The sequence below is a fragment of the Octodon degus genome, unplaced genomic scaffold (genome assembly GCF_000260255.1).
Source record: "Octodon degus isolate 3935 unplaced genomic scaffold, OctDeg1.0 scaffold00316, whole genome shotgun sequence".
Lineage (NCBI taxonomy): Eukaryota > Metazoa > Chordata > Mammalia > Rodentia > Octodontidae > Octodon > Octodon degus.
The window spans coordinates 34,635-52,442 of record NW_004524892.1 but is presented as its reverse complement, the minus strand read 5'-3'; the positions used below and the strand labels follow the sequence as shown (position 1 = coordinate 52,442).

The 17,808-nt window shown below is 38.2% G+C and overlaps 1 protein-coding gene across 2 annotated transcripts; it reads left to right on the top strand.

Annotated features, from left to right (window-relative positions):
* The first annotated feature begins 3,025 nt into the window (after positions 1–3,025).
* LOC101589009 (protein PBDC1-like) lies at positions 3,026–7,935 on the top strand. Of its 2 annotated transcripts, XM_023707889.1 has the most exons (6): positions 3,026–3,103; positions 3,199–3,264; positions 4,639–4,698; positions 5,222–5,362; positions 7,131–7,242; positions 7,529–7,935. In XM_023707889.1, the coding sequence occupies exons 1-6, from the start codon at positions 3,074–3,076 to the stop codon at positions 7,753–7,755; spliced, it is 636 nt and encodes a 211-aa protein (XP_023563657.1). In that variant the 5' UTR covers positions 3,026–3,073; the 3' UTR covers positions 7,756–7,935. The 2 variants fall into 2 exon arrangements, with proteins under 2 accessions (XP_023563657.1, XP_023563659.1); XM_023707891.1 differs by lacking the exon at positions 3,199–3,264 and having other exon boundaries at positions 3,055–3,103.
* The last annotated feature ends 9,873 nt before the right edge of the window (positions 7,936–17,808 follow it).

Here is a 17,808-nt window from a genome sequence, read left to right as displayed (position 1 = left end):
CTCTAGACTTAGTTTTGTGCATAGTGATAGACATGGGTGTACCTTTAGCCTTTAGCATGTGGAGTGTATTCTCTTTAGATAATTAAAAAATAAAAATATAAAGGCACATATCTGTCTAAAATGTTAAACCAATTACCAATTATCAAATCACCTGAATTTTCAGGTAAAAGGCCTGTTGAGTCTCCAATACATTATGTTTACTTGTTATGCACACTTATTTGGCAATCAGCTTCAATCTACTCCTCTATGTTAACCTGTAGACCAGGCCAGGGCTCTAAATTTACCAACATTCAGCATCCATGTAATGATCAACTCATGTTCAAATCCCTGGGTTATGTACAGATGTCTACTCTTACAAAATCATGTCTTCCACCTTAAGTGATTCCCTGAAAACTTCCTCCTTTCCCCTTGTAAGATTAGCTCATCCACTCCTCTGAAATCTTATTCTAGACTTCCAAAGACATGCAAAGTAAGACTTTAACACATTGGCCACTGTTTTCTGTCATGCATAGTGGCTCACCCTCATGTTGCAGTATATACTTCTTTTTCTATTTGGTCCACACTTGTTCAGTTGTTTCTTTTCCTGCCTTTGATCAAACTGGGGTACTCTGTTTGATACATGTTTTCTTCTGTCAGCTGTCCTCTTATACTTTATGGAGAAAAAAGTGCATCTGGAGACATCATTCTAAATTTTCAACATTCACTATCTCTCTTATATATTCAGTTTTACGCACCTTTCCTGACAGAACAGTTTCTTATATAAGGCCAATTTCTTTGTACATTTAAGCCTCTCTAAACCTAAAATAACAACTTAAAATGTGTCCATGTCTTTCAAAGAATTTTTTTTAAAGTGTGTCTTTAACCATTTGATTCAGCAATGCCCTATCTGGTTATGTGCCCAAAATAACTGAAAAGTAGGGTCTCACCGTGACATTTGAGTGTTTATTGATGGACCAATGGAAAAGCAAGATAGGGAATTTTACATTCTATGAGATAGTATTGCACTTTAAAATAAAAGGCTGTCCTGTCATATGTTAAAACATGGATGAACCTCAGGCATATTATACTACATGTAAGCTAGCCACAAAAGGATAAACATTTTATGATTCCATCTGTATATAGCATTTAATAAAATTGAATAAATGGAAACAAGAAATAGAATGGTAGTTACCAGGGACTGGGAGAGAGAAATTGAGGAACTATTATGTAGTGAGCACAGAGTTTCAGTTTTGCAACATGTAAAAGTGAATATAGTTAATAAACACTACTGCATCATTCACTTAACCTGGCTAAGATGGTAAATTTTCCTTATCTGTTCTTAACCTGAATTAAAATGCCCCCAGACCTAATGTCTTTCTCTAACTGCCAACTCTTTATAAGAGTATTCTGTTTTGTTTTCGGAACCAGGGATTGAACTGAGGCCCTTACGCTTGCCAGGAAAGCGCTTATTCCACTGAGCCATCCCCCAGCCCCAATAAGAGTATTCTATGGTCACTGCCATCTCTTCTTTATCTTCCATGCCGTATTCTTCCCAATGCCATCTTATCTCTGTCCTCATCATTCAGCTAAGGCTTTCGCTGTCACCTTTGTCAAGATCTCTCAATATTTCTGGACTTCGTGTACTCATGGTATTGGACTTTTTTCCTGGAAATTCTTTTATCCTTGGCTTCTGAGAGTCTGAACCATGCTTTCTGCGGATGTCTCTCTGACAACTTAATTTTTATGCTATTGTTTGATCCCCATTTATTTTCTTCGTAAATGGTTCTGTCCTTTGCTGTTCTTTATGTCTTCACAGTTCCTTTTAGCTTTATTGAGAAAGTGCAACTAAACCTGAAGTGTGAGCTCTCAAAATTTTTATCACTGCTTGTCTCCCTCTGCCTTGTCAATTCTATATGAATGCCTCAGAAGTTTTTCAAACTCAGCTCTTCAATTTGAACTCATACTCATCTACCCAGTTTATAGTTGGATGATTTTATCTCTAGTTGTATTTAGAACCTAGGAGTCCAACTAATAGCCTTGCTTTCCTTTATCTTCCACCCCCATTTAGTCCAAAGGCCTAATTATTCTAAAACTTATTCTCAAAATTCATTTCACTTGTTAAGACCTTCAGTTTTATCACCCGCTACCAAGTTAGTCTGCCTCCAATTTTGTCTCCTCAGATCAATCTTCCACATCCTGTTAGGTGTTTTAAAATGTAGGGCTATGAATGAAGTGGACCCACTTAAAGACCTTTAGTGGCTTACTGCTGCTGTTAAGCACTCAACTCCTTAACAGTCACCATACAAAGGCCTTGACTTCACTCTTGCTTCAGCTACCCTGTTTTTGCCACACTCAGCAAGGTGCAAGGATTCTTAATTCATGAAACAATGTACCTGTGCTTATGCTGCTATCACCCATTCATGCTTAGTCTTTTTGAGACAGGGCCTCACTACACAGTTCAGTCTGACCTCGAACTCACAGCAATCCTCCTGCATCAGCTCCCCAGGTGCTGGTATTACAGGCGTGTGCGACCATGCCTGGCAACGTGAGCAGTGCCGTGCTGTGCTGGCCACTTTATCCGTTCCTCACTGCATCAAGAGATTTCAGAGCAGGGATAACATTCTACATCTCTGCATTCCACCGCCAAGTACCCTGCCTGTTTGTGATGTACTCTCTTCTTTGGAGATATTGCAGTGTAAGCCTGTGTGTGTGTAAATATACACGAACGCAGAGTATACATTTTAGTGTCTGCCAGGCACAAGGCACACCGGGTGCAGGCACAAAATCCCCATCGTTTTAATTGAAGTTTTTCCATCATCACCATGGAAAGTGATTGAAAAGCACAGACCTCAGCGGCCCGGACTCCGCAGCAACACACCACCCCTTCCCAAAACAGGGCAGGGGAGGCGGGGCCAGTGAGTACTTCCGGGATAGAGCTCATACGCAGGCTCAGAAGCTTAGAACCCTCCCCCAGGCCAGCTCCACTTCCAATCAAAAGCTGAGTGGCGACGGGTGCTTTAAAAAAAAAAAGAAAAAAGAAAAAAAAAAAGAAACAACTTCCGGCTAGGTGAAGCCACGCTTTCTTAGCAGCAACATGGAGGAATCCTGTGGCATAGACGAGCCGGTGAGGTGCTTTTCTGGGGTTGGGCAAGTAGAAAAGTCTAGAGGATTAGATTACAGTCTTGAATTTTCACCTTGTCCCCGCGTTTTTCTCCCCAGGTTTCCAGGGAGGCGGCGTCTGTGGCAAATGCTCTCTCTCTCCCAGCGGAGTCTTATGGCAATGATGTGAGTATGACTCACCCAAAACTCCCATCCGCACAGCTAGCCCGAGAGCTTCGCGAGCCTGCCTTAAAATTAAATTATGCGCCCCTTCCCCCGATGTCTTCTGCCGGCGCCGTGCGTGTCTGCCCAGATCTTCACCTTGATTCGGTTTATACCAATCTTGGTTCGCCTAGTGTAGTAATAGGCGATGTGAATCTGTGAATGGGCCTCTTACTGCTTTACTCTTTAGAATCACCTGGGAGGTGATTCTAAAAGTAATGACAATTACTAATAGAATCACCTGGGAGGTGATTCTAAAGACCACCCACACCCTGTTCGGATTACGGTCTATGTCAGGATGTTTACGTCGTGAGTCGAGCCTGTGTATTTTTCGAAGTTCCCCAGATGATTCCATTGTACAGCCACAGTATGCAGGGTCCCTGGTTTAGCCCTTTCTGGAGAAGGCATTTGATGTATTTTGAGAAACAAAAAGATGTTGAAAATTATAGCAAGAACCACCTAAGAATGTAACACATACTTGATCAGTGGGTCAGGGCATAGATCCTCTAAGCATGGAGGCAGTGGGCTTTCCTGAGGAACTGGAGGTTGAACAGGATCCTCAAAGTGTAAGTGGACATGGATTTGCAGGTAGGTGAAGTTCATGCATGGTTCAGGCATGGAGGGAAAAATTCAAATAACTTTTCTGAAGTTTTTTTTTTTTTTTTTTTTTGAGCTGGGGATTGAACTCAGGCCCTTGGCACTTGCCAGGGAAGTGCTTATTCCACTGAGCTATCTCCCTGGCCCAATTTTCTGAAGTTTGTGAAGTGGATCCATCCATCCGTTATGTAGTGGGAGAGTCCACAGGAACAGGAGATATTAGTAAGACTTACTTATAACAGGGCATGCTTCCTAAAACTGTTTCGGTTTTAGGCCTTATAGGCTGGGGAGGGGACTATATAATAAACACAAATGGTGATTGTGAAATACTACATGCAAAAGTAAAAAATGGTTTCATGTTCATTATCTTTGTCATCCCAACAACTCAGTGGTATAAGTGGATATGTTAATTACCGATTACAATGATTTGATTTAGTCCTGAGAAGCCAATTTATCTACTGATTTATGTAGTCCCTATTAGTCCCTCACTTTTGACTAGTTGCTGAGAAAAGATAACAGTGGGTCAGTCTGTTTATTATGCTGTGTAAATATGTTCTTTTGATTGTCATAAAAAAGAATAGTGTATTATTGAATTATGTTAGTACAGGTTTTATCCTTTGACGGTAACAGCAATGTTGGTAACCCTTTTGAGCATTAACCAGAAATCCAAAGCCTTTGTAGTTTGTCACCCAGGAGCAGCACTGGGAGATTACTGACCTGGTGTTCTTCACTCCTTTGCAGCCAGATATTGAGATGGCCTGGGCTATGAGAGCAATGCAGCATGCTGAAGTGTATTATAAGGTGAGTTGTCTGTCTTCATTGTTAAGCAGAATGAAGTATATAATTTTAGTGTATTGTGCTGTGTTAAGCATGGTTGCCAACAAGTTGGATAGTTAAATTTTTAAGGTTGTTTTAATTAGTATAAATCTTATGTGTGGAGCTAGGGGTGGGGAAGAATGGAATATGTTATGAGAAGAAAGAGTTGTGCTTCTGTGCCCAGTGTTTTCTTGCTACCTGGCAAAAGAATGCCTAGGTATAAACTGGATACTTAATGAATTTTTGTCGAAGGAAGGAACAATCAGAGAGAGCCATAGCCAAACAGTGCTAGGGCCAAATGTTCCATTTGCCAGATTGGTGGAAGGCACTGCAATGAATTCTAGACTTTTCCAACTTCATCCTGATTTCCTGCCAGGCATAGGCTGTTTATACTTCCTAATGAAAACTTCTGCCTTGAGAACCCTAGGGTTCATGGTGAGTGAGGCTGAAAGGTAGAAATGTGGAAAATCAGAGCTGAGCATCTGTATGTGGTTCTACTCTCTGGCAGCTGATTTCATCAGTTGACCCGCAGTTCCTGAAACTCACAAAAGTGGATGATCAGATCTACTCTGAATTTCGGGAGCATTTTGAGAAACTCAAAGTAGATGTGTTGGACCCGGAAGAACTCAAATCAGAATCAGCTAAAGAGGTAAGATTATTCTGTCAAATATAGTCTATCTGGCCAATTTTGGATTCTGAGTATATTTTAATATATTTGATCTCTTGAAAGTTGTTTTAAGGAAATTATATAAAGAATGAGGGTTTTTTGTAGTTCTAATCAACTAAATGAATTATGAAATGAATCTCTTTTTGGTTCATGGATATTTATGTTATTGAGGCTATTTTTTTCTGTTTGACTTGGACATTTTGAAATCTGACTCACATTGCCTTTGCAGAAGAGTGAGAGGAATCCATTTACTTACATAGGTATTTTATTCAGAAAGCTTGAAGTTGGAGAGTGGTAGAGAGCATAAGAGGAGGTATTTTGTTCTCTGGATTGATATTCAGGATCCCTCTTAAGCCATAGACAGCTAGGGAGCTTGTTTCTCATTGCTTATGTGATTGTCTTATAATAGCCCAGAGGATTAATACACTTGATAATGGAATTTTTTTTTCTCTGAACATAGGCCCTTAGCTAATAAAAATAAAGTGTCTGAACTTTTAACTCTTAGTTACCTGTCACTGATCTTTGGGAAATTGCTGCTTTTCAATGGCCTTCTCCTTTTAAGATCTAACTTGATGAGTTGGATCCAAATTCCTGTCTTCATTTTTAGTTATATAGGTCTTGCTTTAATTTGGTCTTAACCACCCAACAGAAAAGTATAACTACGAGGTATAAAGTGTAATACTGTATTAATATGCTGAGCTATAAAAGGCTGAAGTCAACAACCTCTGTCACTGCAGTGCTGACCCCGCCCCCCAGGGTGCCATGAGACTGGGCGTGGTGGCGAGCACCTGTAATTCCAGCTCTTAAGAGGCTGTAAACAGACAGATCACTATGAGTCCGATCTAGTAGGGAGACTCTGAACACTCTGTAGATCCTTCCCTAAAAACACACACACACAAAAGAACAACTTCTGACAAATACCATCTCTGGTAATAACCCACAACTATTGTGGACTATTGGACTTTATTGGGATATTTTGCTGAATTGAAGTACCTACAATATTTAAACTGGCATCAAGTATGAAAAGGTCCTTTAAAGACTTCTAATACAGCTTCTCTAACAGCAGTGGGACACCCATTTCTGACAAAACAAACCAAAAAAGGGGGATATAAATGAAGGACCATTTTGTAATGAAGAAAACAATATATGTATATGCAAAATAGGATAGATATACAGCTACTTTCTCTTATATCAGTGAGAAGAAAGATTTGTACTAATAGTGTTTAGACAAAAGATCATGGTCTGCATCTTATACGGTGAATAACTACTGGGACGATAACAATATGCAATATATTAATTATTGAAACTGTCCTAACCTGTTTCGAACCTGTCTCATTGCTATTTCTTTCTCATTAAAATTAATAAAAATTTTTTTTTTAAAAATACAAATTCCCGTCTTCTTTGTCTGATCTCTGCTTTAGTGAGCAAGAACACTCAGTTTGGCCTGAGTTGACCAATAACTTTGAAACAAAACAGAAAATCTGCTTAACAAGCCATATCTTAATTCTGTTGTAAAAGATTTACATTTTTTATTTCACATTAAAATATTGTTTTTGGAGGGTGATAGCAGTCTGATAGCAGGCAGAATATATAGCACAGAAACTTGGTACTAGGTTGAGTGTGCAATTAGCAGTCCCATCAGTCCCCTGAGCGGTGGTTATTTTTGTCACTGGGGCAGAGGAAGACCCTCCTCTGGACCAAGAGCATCAGCTTGTTATTTGTCAGCTAAAGTACCTTTTTGCCTTTGTAGAAGTGGAGGCCATTCTGCCTCAAGTTTGGCGATATTGTAGAAGACTACAACTACGGTACTTTGCTGCGACTGGATTGTTCTCAGGGCTACACAGAGGAAAATACAATCTTTGGTGAGCTTGCTGCTGTGTGTGCAGAGTGAGTGAGGGCTCTGGTATTACTGAGAAATCAGTGAAATACATATTTAGGGTGGCTGTCATCTTATGTTTATATCTTTAAAGATCATGTTACTCATAAGTAACTAGATATTTTCATTGTCATTAACATGAGATTAGAATTCATGTCGTGAAGCTTATGTGACTATTTGAATGGTTTGCATGTTCAGCATTATGTATAGATTTATAGTAGCCTTAAGGAATTACTGGAGGAGGACGGTAATTAATTCTATTCATCTTCCAGCCCCCAGGATACAGTTTTTTGCCATTGAAATTGCTCGGAATCGAGAAGGCTATAACAAAGCAGTTTATATCACCATTCGTGACAAAGAAGGCATGAAGGGAGCCAGTGGAGGAGAGCACGGAAGAAAGGAAGAAGCTGATGGTGGAGAAGAAGAGAAAGTAGAGAAAGGAGCAGATGGTAGAGGAGAAAAAGAAGGAGTCACCAGAGGAGGAGAAAAGGAAAAGTGACAAAGAGGAGAAAAAGAGAAGGATGCTGACACATCATCCACAGCTGTGAAGCATTTGTGTAAGGTGGACAGGGCCTAGGAGGCTGGAGGCTAAGACTCAAATGGGGCTGCAAGTAGCGTGGTGCTCCTTGCCCAGACCCCTCTGATGACATGTATGTGCTGGTCAGTGGCAGGACACTCAGCATCTGGCTAGCCTGAGAATCAGGAGCTGCCCTGGTGTTCCCTTTGTATGAAATGACTTGAAAGACTACCAGTCAGGTCTTTTTTTTTTTTGCAGTACCGGAGATTGAACTCAGGACCTTGTGCTTGCCAGGCAAGCACTTATTCTATTGAGGTATCTCCCCGGCCCTGGGTCTTAGTTAGTTGTTACTTGATGCCTTGTTTCTTGACTCTCAACTGCCGGCCAAGTAAAAAGCTTTGTAAATAAATTGCTCTTAGTTCTTAAGATTATCCGTACATATATCTGTGGCTTCTGAGTTGTATTTGTTGTTGTAGACACTTCAGATCCATAATCTTATGTAAAATAAATGTAAATCTTATGTAAAATGATTGATGTACATTTTTTAATTCTTCTCAGTTTTAGCCTGAGAGTTCTCTCAGCCTGATAAGTTTACCTGGTCCTAGAATTAGAAGTCCTTATATAACAGTTGATTCTTGTCTTTAATGTGTCTATAGCTCTCTGCTCTCTTTGATATATGTGATAAAAACTTGATAAGTACTCTGTGGGGACAATAGCAGTGGGCTGAACCTGTGAGAATAGAGAAGACATCTATGTCATACTGGACCTATTTCGGCACTTCTTTTTTGATAGCTAGGTTCTTCTCTGAAAGCTAACAACCATAATCACATAGTAAAATGTGAAGCCTGGCAGTGATTTCTCTTTTATAATGCTGTGGATGATAACATATATATTTATATAGTAAACCATAATAGTTTTAAATATTTTGTCAGACTCCAGAAGTAAACATTGGTTTTGTAAGATAGTAGAGTGTTTTCCTCATCTAATGGCTGTTCAGACCATGTGCTTCACCTTCCTTCACAGTGTAAAGGTTTCTTTGTGTGTCCTTGTCAATGTCCTAGACTTGACTGCTGAAAGTAGAGCAAATCATACTGTTTGTAATATATATATTTAATATTCTTCCAAGTCTAACTGCAAGGCAATCATGCAAAAATGGACTTCCCAGAGCATGGGGCGAGGATGTGGCTTTCTTTTTCTGCAGTGGACATAGGAGAAAAGCACAATTAATTTATGAGTTTTAGGTAAGAGCTCAACGAGCGCTTCACACATCCAGCAGCAACATTGATGTACAAAGCAGAATTCTTTCTGTATGAATACTGTTTGGCAAATCCTTAACACTATTGAACAAGTTTGTTAGAATTATTATTTTATAGAAGTGTGTGTTTCTGAGGAGTTAGAAGAATGTCAGGTACTTCATACTAGGCAGATTTTGTTATTAAGATCTTCTTTTATTGTGTTCATACTCCTTAGTCCTTAACACTGAAGTATCCATGAATATACCCATCCATACGCATTGTTTCAGGGCGGGGAAGAACAGATTTGTTGGCCACATGAAGTTGTGCTTTTGGTAGCCTTTTCTGGTTGCCCACCAGCAGGGTGACATAATGTGTCTCTGACCAGTTTTACAAAAAATAAGAAACGTGAAATTGAGAGACAAAAGACTGTGGTAAAGCAGGACACTGCTGTATACAGCTGTGCAAGAAGTGGATAGTGGAAGCAGGGGAAAAGAGGAGTGATTACACAGAACACTTTGGCTGCACAGCGAAAGCCAGCAATCGAATGCAGCCTCCCAGGTTAGAGGGGCAGCAGTGGGCCTAATGATATTCTAATATCATAAGTGATTCTTAAGGTGGCCCCAACTTTCCCACCCCTTGACAGGCAAGCTCTGCTTGTTCACTGTGGACATATCTTGGAAATATGAAGGGAATTAATTCTTGCGATTAAGGTTGCAAATTGTGGGATCCTGTGTTAATTAGAAGAGATAATCCTGGATGGATCTAACCTAACCAAGTGAGTCCTTAAAAGACTCAAGTAGCAGAATCAGATACTGTCCTGTTGACCTGGTGGAAAGCGACAACCCTGTTGGAGGAGGTGGCCATGCGGCAAGGATCCAAGGGTGTCCCTCCAAGTTGCTGAGTTTGTTTTCTTTCTGGCATACAGCAAGCAAATGGGATCAGGGCTGAGGATACAGCTCAGCAGCACAAGGGCCTGCCTGGCAAGCCCAAGATCCTATGTTTGATTGCCAATACCAAATAAAAGAGGGAATTTTATTGCTGATGGAAGTGAACTGAATTCTGCCTTCAGCGAGTGAATTTGTAGAGGACTTTGAGCCTCAGATGAGATTGACAATGATTTCCGCCCTGTGGGACCTTGTGCAGAGGACCATTAAGTTGAACCTCCTGACCCACAGGGCTAGGAGCTAAATGAGTGTTGTTGAAAGCCATTTATGTGGTAATTTCTTAAAGAGCACTGAAAGTCTATATACTTTGGTACTGGAAGTGCAGTGCTGCAAATAATAAATAGCTACACTATGGGAGCTGATCCTGGAATCAGGCAGAGTGGAAGGAAGATGGAAGTCTTTTCCTGGTACACAATAGAGAAAAACCAGCAGCTGTGAGTAGACATCAGTAGAAAGATGGACTCAATGGATGCTGCTGCCCAGAGCATATGCTACTGGAAACTGGAGGAAGGGGCTTATTAGTAAGTGATCGGGTTGTAGTTAGAGGCTTGGAAGTTTGAGATTTAAGGACTTGCTCTGAATCATTTGGGAGATGTGTAAATTTATATGCTTTATTCAGTGTGTGGCATTATTCCAAGTACTAATGACATCTTTTGGAAGCAGGCAAAATGCAGACAAATTTTTGCATTTGCAAAAGTGAAAAACTGCAGCTGTTTTTAAGTTTTTTTTTTCTTTTATATATTTGGTACAGGGTCTCTATGCAGCTCAGACTCATAGTGATCCTCCTGTTTCCAGCCTCCCTAGTACTTTAGTTACAGGGGTGTGGCACACCCCCTGTCTCAGTGGCTGACTCAGTGTGCCCAAGTGTGGTATCGGCAAGGCCTGTGGTGCTGGGCCTTGAACCCTGGTCCCTATGCTTGCCTAAGCAGGGGCCTGGGGGCTGGGGAGATGGCTCAGTAGAATAAGCTTTTCCCTGGCAAGCACAAGGGTCTGAGTTCAATCCCCCCATTCTGCCAAAATAAACATTCATGAGGAGACTATCAGGAGTGCTAAGCAGGGGATAAGTCCTCTGAGCTATCTCACTGGCCTCAATTTTAAGTTTCTTTTTTTTTTTTTTTTTCAGAACCGGGGATTGAACTCAGGCCCTTGCACTTGTCAGAGAAGTGCTTATTCCACTGAGCCATCTCCCCGGCCCCTCGAGTTTCTTTGTTTTTTTAAATATTTTTTATTCATTTGAATGAGGAAAAAAGATAAAATAGCGATGAAACCATTTCAAAACAGATTAGTAGGATGTTTACAATAATTAATACATTGCATATTGTCTTCATAGTATTCAGAGGACAAATGCAGGTATGATATCTTGTCTAAACAATATTAGTACAATCTTTTATTCCCAGTGAATTAAGAGAAAATAAATGTATATCTATCCTAACTCTTGGTATACATATATGTGTTTTTATTTTCTTACTCCCTTTTTTTCACAACAAAATTGTCCTTTATTTACACCTTTGTGAAGTTAGTAACATATGACACTAGGTTGCTTAGCAACTGATAGCAAACTTTAGCCAGACAGAATGTTCATCTCAGGAGTGAGGTAGCTTGTTTGCTTTGGCCACTGGGTCAAGTCCCACGTACATATATTTGATCAATTTCCTAGCTTAGTGGCTCCCAACATATCCCCCTTTTTGTTTTGTCAGAGATAGGTGTTCCACTGCAGTTAGACAAGCTGTCTTTGGAGAAGTCTTTAAAGGAATTTTTCACACTTGAAACGATTTTAAGTTTCAAGTCACTGATCTTGTAGCATGGCAGGAGTAGAAAATTAATAAAGGGAGCATGTGGAGCCCTATTCCAAAAAGTAGAGATTTGTGCTATAGGGCCACTGTCAATTTTGAAAGCATAGTTTAAACCTTGGGATATGAATTTGCACCCAAACTGAGCTTTAATGATTCAAAGCCGCTCTTCTTTTTTAATCATTTTACATTTTTATAATTAATTTTATTTTATTTTGAGAAGTAAAAACAAAAACAGAAAAAGAAAAATGGTAACATAAAACAATGTGTATGTTGCATATTTTCAAAACAGGAATAACTAACAATGGTAAATCTGTTGCTCACATTAACATATACTACATTGAAGAAATAATTGAATATTGATGTGTACTTTCAAGAAATCTTAATTTTGGGCCTGGTGAGATGGCTCAGTGGTCTAAAGCACCTACTTAGAACAAGCTTAGCAAAGCACAGGGACTGCGGTTCAATCCTCCAGCACCACATGCCAGCCAGCCCCGCCCCCGGTGGGCTGAGCTGGCCACACACACACACACACACACACACACACACACATAGAAAAATGTGGACCTCATTAAAAAAAATCTTAATTTTTTATTCCTTTTATTTTTGTTTTAATATATTTTAAATAGAGTATAATAGTTAATAAGGCATTAGGAATGGTACATATTTGTTTATTTATTTGTTCATTCATCTGTTTGATACAGGGTCTGACTATGCAGTTTGGACTCATGGTGATCTTCCTGTTTTCAGCATCCCCACCACAGGGCTTACAGGTTAAGCCAACATACCCAGACTCTGGCTGGCTCAGTTCGCCTGGGGTGGGACCATGTAGCAGGAATAGTACACATTTAGAAGACCAAGCTAAGAGGCATTCAACCATGGATTTTGTATTTCACATTGCTATCCTTGATGTAGTTGCTCAGATCACAGATATTACAGTTAGACAAGGTGAAAAATCTAAACATTAATTGCTATTTTCAAAAAAAAAACACTCATGGAAATTAGGAGTACAATCATCTCAGACATCCTGCATATATACTTGCATGTTTTTCCCTCCTTTCCTTTTTCCTATCTTTTATTCTTTGTCTCATCTTTGTTATTTGATCCTTATGTTCGTTTCTTTCTGTTTTACTATATCTATTATACATTTAAGGTTTTATTTACTCTTTCAGGTATTTACACTAGGGAGACAATACGGTATTTATGCATGTGGGTCTGATTTATTTCACTTATGAGTATAGCCTCTAGATCCCTCCATTTACCTATAAAGGCTTTGAGTTTGTCTTTCTTTATAGCTGAGTAATACTCCATTGTATAAAAATATCATATCTTTTATCTATTTCTCAAGAAATTGGCATTTTGTTGTTCCCAAGATTTGCCTATGACAAATTGTGCTGCTATAAACATGGGCACATATATATCACTATAGTATGATGTTTTCAGTTCTTTTGGGAAAATACGTAGAAGGTGAATAGCTGGATTGAATGGGATTTCCAGTCCTAGTTTTTGCGGATTCTCCACACTGGATTCCATAGTGACTGTACGTCTACCTTCCCTCCAGCAAGGGAGAAGGGTACCTTTTTCCCCACAGCCTCTTCAGCCTTTGTTATTGATTTATAGATGATAGCCATTCTTTCTGGGGTGACATGGTAGCTTAATTTTGTTTAAATTTGCATTTCTTGAATGGCCAGTGCTGTGGAACATATTTTCATGTATTTATTTGTTACTCATTTTTCCTCTGAAAAGGGTGTATTCATCTCATGTGCCCATTTTTAGATTCGGTCTTCAAATTTCAGAGACTGAATTTTTTTCAGTTCTTAATATAACTTAGAAGTCTTTTTTCTCACTGAGTATGGGTTATGATTTTTTCCCAATTTGTAGGTTGTATTTTCACTCTGTTGGTGATTTCTTTGATATAGAGAAACTTCTCAATGAGATAAGTTCCCAGTTGTTGATTCTTTGCAGTATTTCCTGTGCAGTTTGGTTTTTACTCATAAACTGTCTATTTATTCCTTTGTCTTCAAGATTTCTACCTACTTTCTGTGGCAGGAGATTTAGTGTTTCTACTTTGATACTTAGATGTTTAATCCACTTTGAGTTTAGTTTAGTGCATGGCAATTGACCTGGGTCTAGTGTTAATTTTTCACATGCCAAGAGCCAGGTTTTCAATCATCATTTGTTAAAGAGTCTGTCTTCCAATGAACATGTTTGGCACTTCTGTCAAAGATAAGATGGATGAGTGTGTTTGTAGTTGCTTCTGTATCTTCTATTGTATTCCTCTGATCCTCAGGACTAATTTTTTTTGGCAGTACTATGCTGATTTTATCACAGTAACTTTGTAGTATAATAACAAGTTAGGGATTGTAATGCTTTCTGCCTTGCCTTTGTTGCCCAGGATTGCCTTGGATATTCTAGGTCATTTCTGGTTCCAAATAAATTTTACATGATTTCTCTAGGTCTGTAAGGTATGTTGGTGGTATTTTGATAGGCATTGCATTAAATCTGTATAACAATTTTGGGAGGATGACCATTTTCACAGTATTGGTTTTTCTTATCCAGGAACAAGGAGTATTTTTCCATGTTCTGAAATCCTCTTTGATGTCTTTTTCAGAGTACTGTAATTTTCATTTTCTAGATCTTTTATATCATGTGTTAGATTAATTCCTAAGTATTTCATATTTCTGGATGGTTTTGTGCAGGGAATTGTTTCTCTAATTTATCTCTCAGTGAGTTTGTTGTCTGTGCAGAGGAGTGCTATTGATTTTTGGGTGTTGACTTTACAACCTGCTGTGCTACTGTATTTGTTTATTAATTCTAAGACATTCTTGGTGGAGTTTTTTGGGTCTCCCTAGTAGAGTATAAGGTCATCTGCAAATAATGGTAGTTTAACTTCTTTACCTATTCTTATTCCTTTTATTTGTCTCTCTTGTCTAATTGCTGTAGCTAATGATTCCCACAATACATTGAATAAGAGTGGTGATAGAGCACATCCTTGTCTTATACCCTATTTGAGAATAAAAGATTTCAGTTTTTCCCCATTTAGAATTCTATTGACTTATTGGACTTGCCATAGATGGCTTTTGTCAAATTGAAGTAGAAACTATTCCATTTTTTTTTATAGGGCTTTGACCATAAATGAGGTTTTTGACTGTCAAAAACCTTTCATATATTAAGATGATGTTGTGTTTATTGCTTTTGGCTCTATTAATACAGCACATTACATTTATAGATTTGTGTATGGTGAACCATCTTTGTATCCCTGGGATGAATCCTACCTGGCCATGGCGTATAATCTTGATGATTTTCTTTGTTCAATTTCCTAGAATTTTATTGACTATTTTCAAATGTATATTCATGAGGGAGATTGGCCTCTAGTTCTCTCCTTTGGTTGAATCTTTGTCTGCTTATGGTATCAGTACATTACTTTCATCCTGGAATAATTCTCGGAGTATTGTTTTCAATTTCATTGAAGCGTTTGAGGAGTACTGGGATTATATATTCTGTAAATTTTTTGTAAATTTCAGCTCTGAATCCATCAGAATCTGGGCTGCTCTTTGTTGGTAAGTTTTTATTACATTTTTATTTTCATTGATTGATATTGGGTTATTCAGAATTTTTATATCTTCTTGATTCTGTTTTGGTAATTTGTGTCTGTCTAGGAATCTGTCCATTTCTTCTCTGTCTTCAATTTTGTGAGAGTAAAGATTTTCAAAATAGCTATTGATGATCTTCTGAATTTCCACAGGATCTTTAGTTATTTCGCCCTTTTCATTCTTTATTGCTTGAATTTCAGTTTTTTCTTTCCTCTCTTTGATGAGGTTAGCTAGGGTTTTATCAGTATTGTTTAATCTTTTAAAGAACCCTCTTTTAGATTCATTAATTCCTTTATTGTTTTCTTTGTCTCAGTTGCATTCATTTCTGCTCTAATTTTTATGATATCCTCCCCTCTTTGGGTTTTGGGCTTGGTTTGCTCTTCTTTTTCTAGAAGCTTGATGCGCAGCATTAGGGTATTTATTTGTTTTCATTGTTTTCCTAATGCTTGAATTCTGAGCTATAAATTTACCTCTAAGAACTGCTTTCATTGTATCCCACAGATTCAAGTAAGTTGTATTTGATTCAGGTAAGTTGTGTTTGAATTTTCACTGTATCGTAGGCATTGTTTAATTTGTTGTTTATTTCATCTGTAACCCACCGGTTGTTGAGAAGAGTGTTAATTAGCTTCCACATTCTATTTTTATTTTTGTGGTTTCATTTCTCATTAATTTCCAGTTTCAATGCCCTGTATCAGATAATGAGATGTTTTGTGTTTTCTTGCATATCCTTAACCATGGCCTATGGAGTATTATGTGATCTCTTTTAGTAAACATCCCATGTACAGCTGAAAACAGTGTGTTTAAATGTTGCTCTATAGAACACTCTATATGTCCACTAAGTCCATTTCTTTAAAGGTGTGGTTCAGTTGTACTAGCTCTTTGCTAATTTTTTTCTGGTTGACCTATCCTTTTGAGGTAAGGGGGTGCTAAGTTCCCCTGTTAAGATTGTGGTATTGGATATTTCATGTCTACTAAAATTCTTCTTATATAGTTGGGTGCTCCATATTTGGTACATACATATTTATGAGTGTTATCTCTTATTCTTGTTTTTTTCCCCTAGCCAGTATGTAGTGATCTTTTTCTTAATTTCATTTGAACATTCTTGGACTGAAGTTCTGATTTTCTCTGCACGGAATTACTGCTGCTGCTTTTTTCTGATGTCCTGGGGCAAGTAGTATTATTTTCCATGCTTTGACCTTTAGCCTATGAATTTCTTAATGGGTTAAATGTGTTTCTTGTATACAGCATATTGTTGGATTTTGTTTCTTAATCCACTCTACCAATCTGTTTCTTTTTATTGGCAAACTGAGTCCATTTACATTGATTGTTATAATTGATATGTATTGACTTATGTTTGTCATCTTATTTTCCTGCTGTTGGTTACCTATTTTTCTTCTGTGTTTAATTGTTTGCCTTTTTTCTTTCTTTCTTTCTTTCTTTTTTTTTTTCGGAACTGGGGATTGAACTCAGGCCCTTGTGCTTGCCAGGGAAGCACTTACTCCACTGAGCCATCTCTCCAGCCCCTGTTTGCCTTTTTTGGTGGTTTCTTTCCATTGTGATTCTTGGAATTGTGGTCATTTTGATCCTTTTCTAGAATATCTTTTAGTACCTTGTGTACGGCTGGTTTGATCATTATTAATTTCTTTAGATGTTCTTTGTCATGGAAGTATATCACTTGTCCATTAACCTTGGAAGAGAGTTTTGCAGGGTATGTCAGTGTGTGTCAGAATTTGTTTTCTTTTAGGAGTTGAAATACTTTTCTCTATGCTCTTCTTGACTTAATGGTTTGTGGGGAGAAATCTACCATTATTCTGATGTTGTTCCTTTAAATGTCATCTGTTTATTTTGTCTTGCAGTTTTTACTAGGTTTTCTTATGCTGAATTTCTGGGACCTTGACTATCATGTTCCTGGGTATGGTTTTAATTGGATTGATATTATGGGGAGTTCCATATGCTTCGGTTACCCGAATGTGAGATTGTTTCCCCATATTTAGGAAGTTTTCTGCTATTACTTCTTTTTATATTGTTTCAGTTGGTTCCTTCTTTCTCATTGATGCCTACTAGTCTTATATTGTTCATCTTTGCATCATCTTGTGGCTGTTGAATAATTTTTTCCTGAATCCTAGTTGTATTTAAGAGATATTTCCTTACTTTTTCACTAGCTACAATGCGTTCTTCAAGGTTTGAAAGTCTATCTTCACTTTCATTCATAAGGTTTTTCCAATTTTTTTTTCATTTTTATATCTTTGTTATTTGTACTTCTTTATCAGAGAAGTATCTATTTCATTTTTTTTAACATTTAAAAATTAGATTATATTTTAAAAATAGGATAAAGAATTCTATGCTTCTCGTGTTTGCACATAAGTCCAAAAATCTCACCGTATGCAACCTTGAAGCAGGACAGTCCCACAATATTCCTTTTCCTGTCTCTTGCTTTCATTCACCACCCCCTTCTTCTTGAACATCCCACCTA

What these genes read in the sequence shown, in the direction of transcription:
- LOC101589009 (XM_023707889.1), top strand. Translation starts at nt 3,074, where the DNA reads ATGGAGGAATCCTGTGGCATAGACGAGCCG. An exon ending in CCTGTGGCATAGACGAGCCG is followed by an intron (nt 3,104 to 3,198) that starts GTGAGGTGCTTT and finishes TTTTCTCCCCAG; the next exon opens with GTTTCCAGGGAGGCGGCGTC. An exon ending in ATGCTGAAGTGTATTATAAG is followed by an intron (nt 4,699 to 5,221) that starts GTGAGTTGTCTG and finishes ACTCTCTGGCAG; the next exon opens with CTGATTTCATCAGTTGACCC.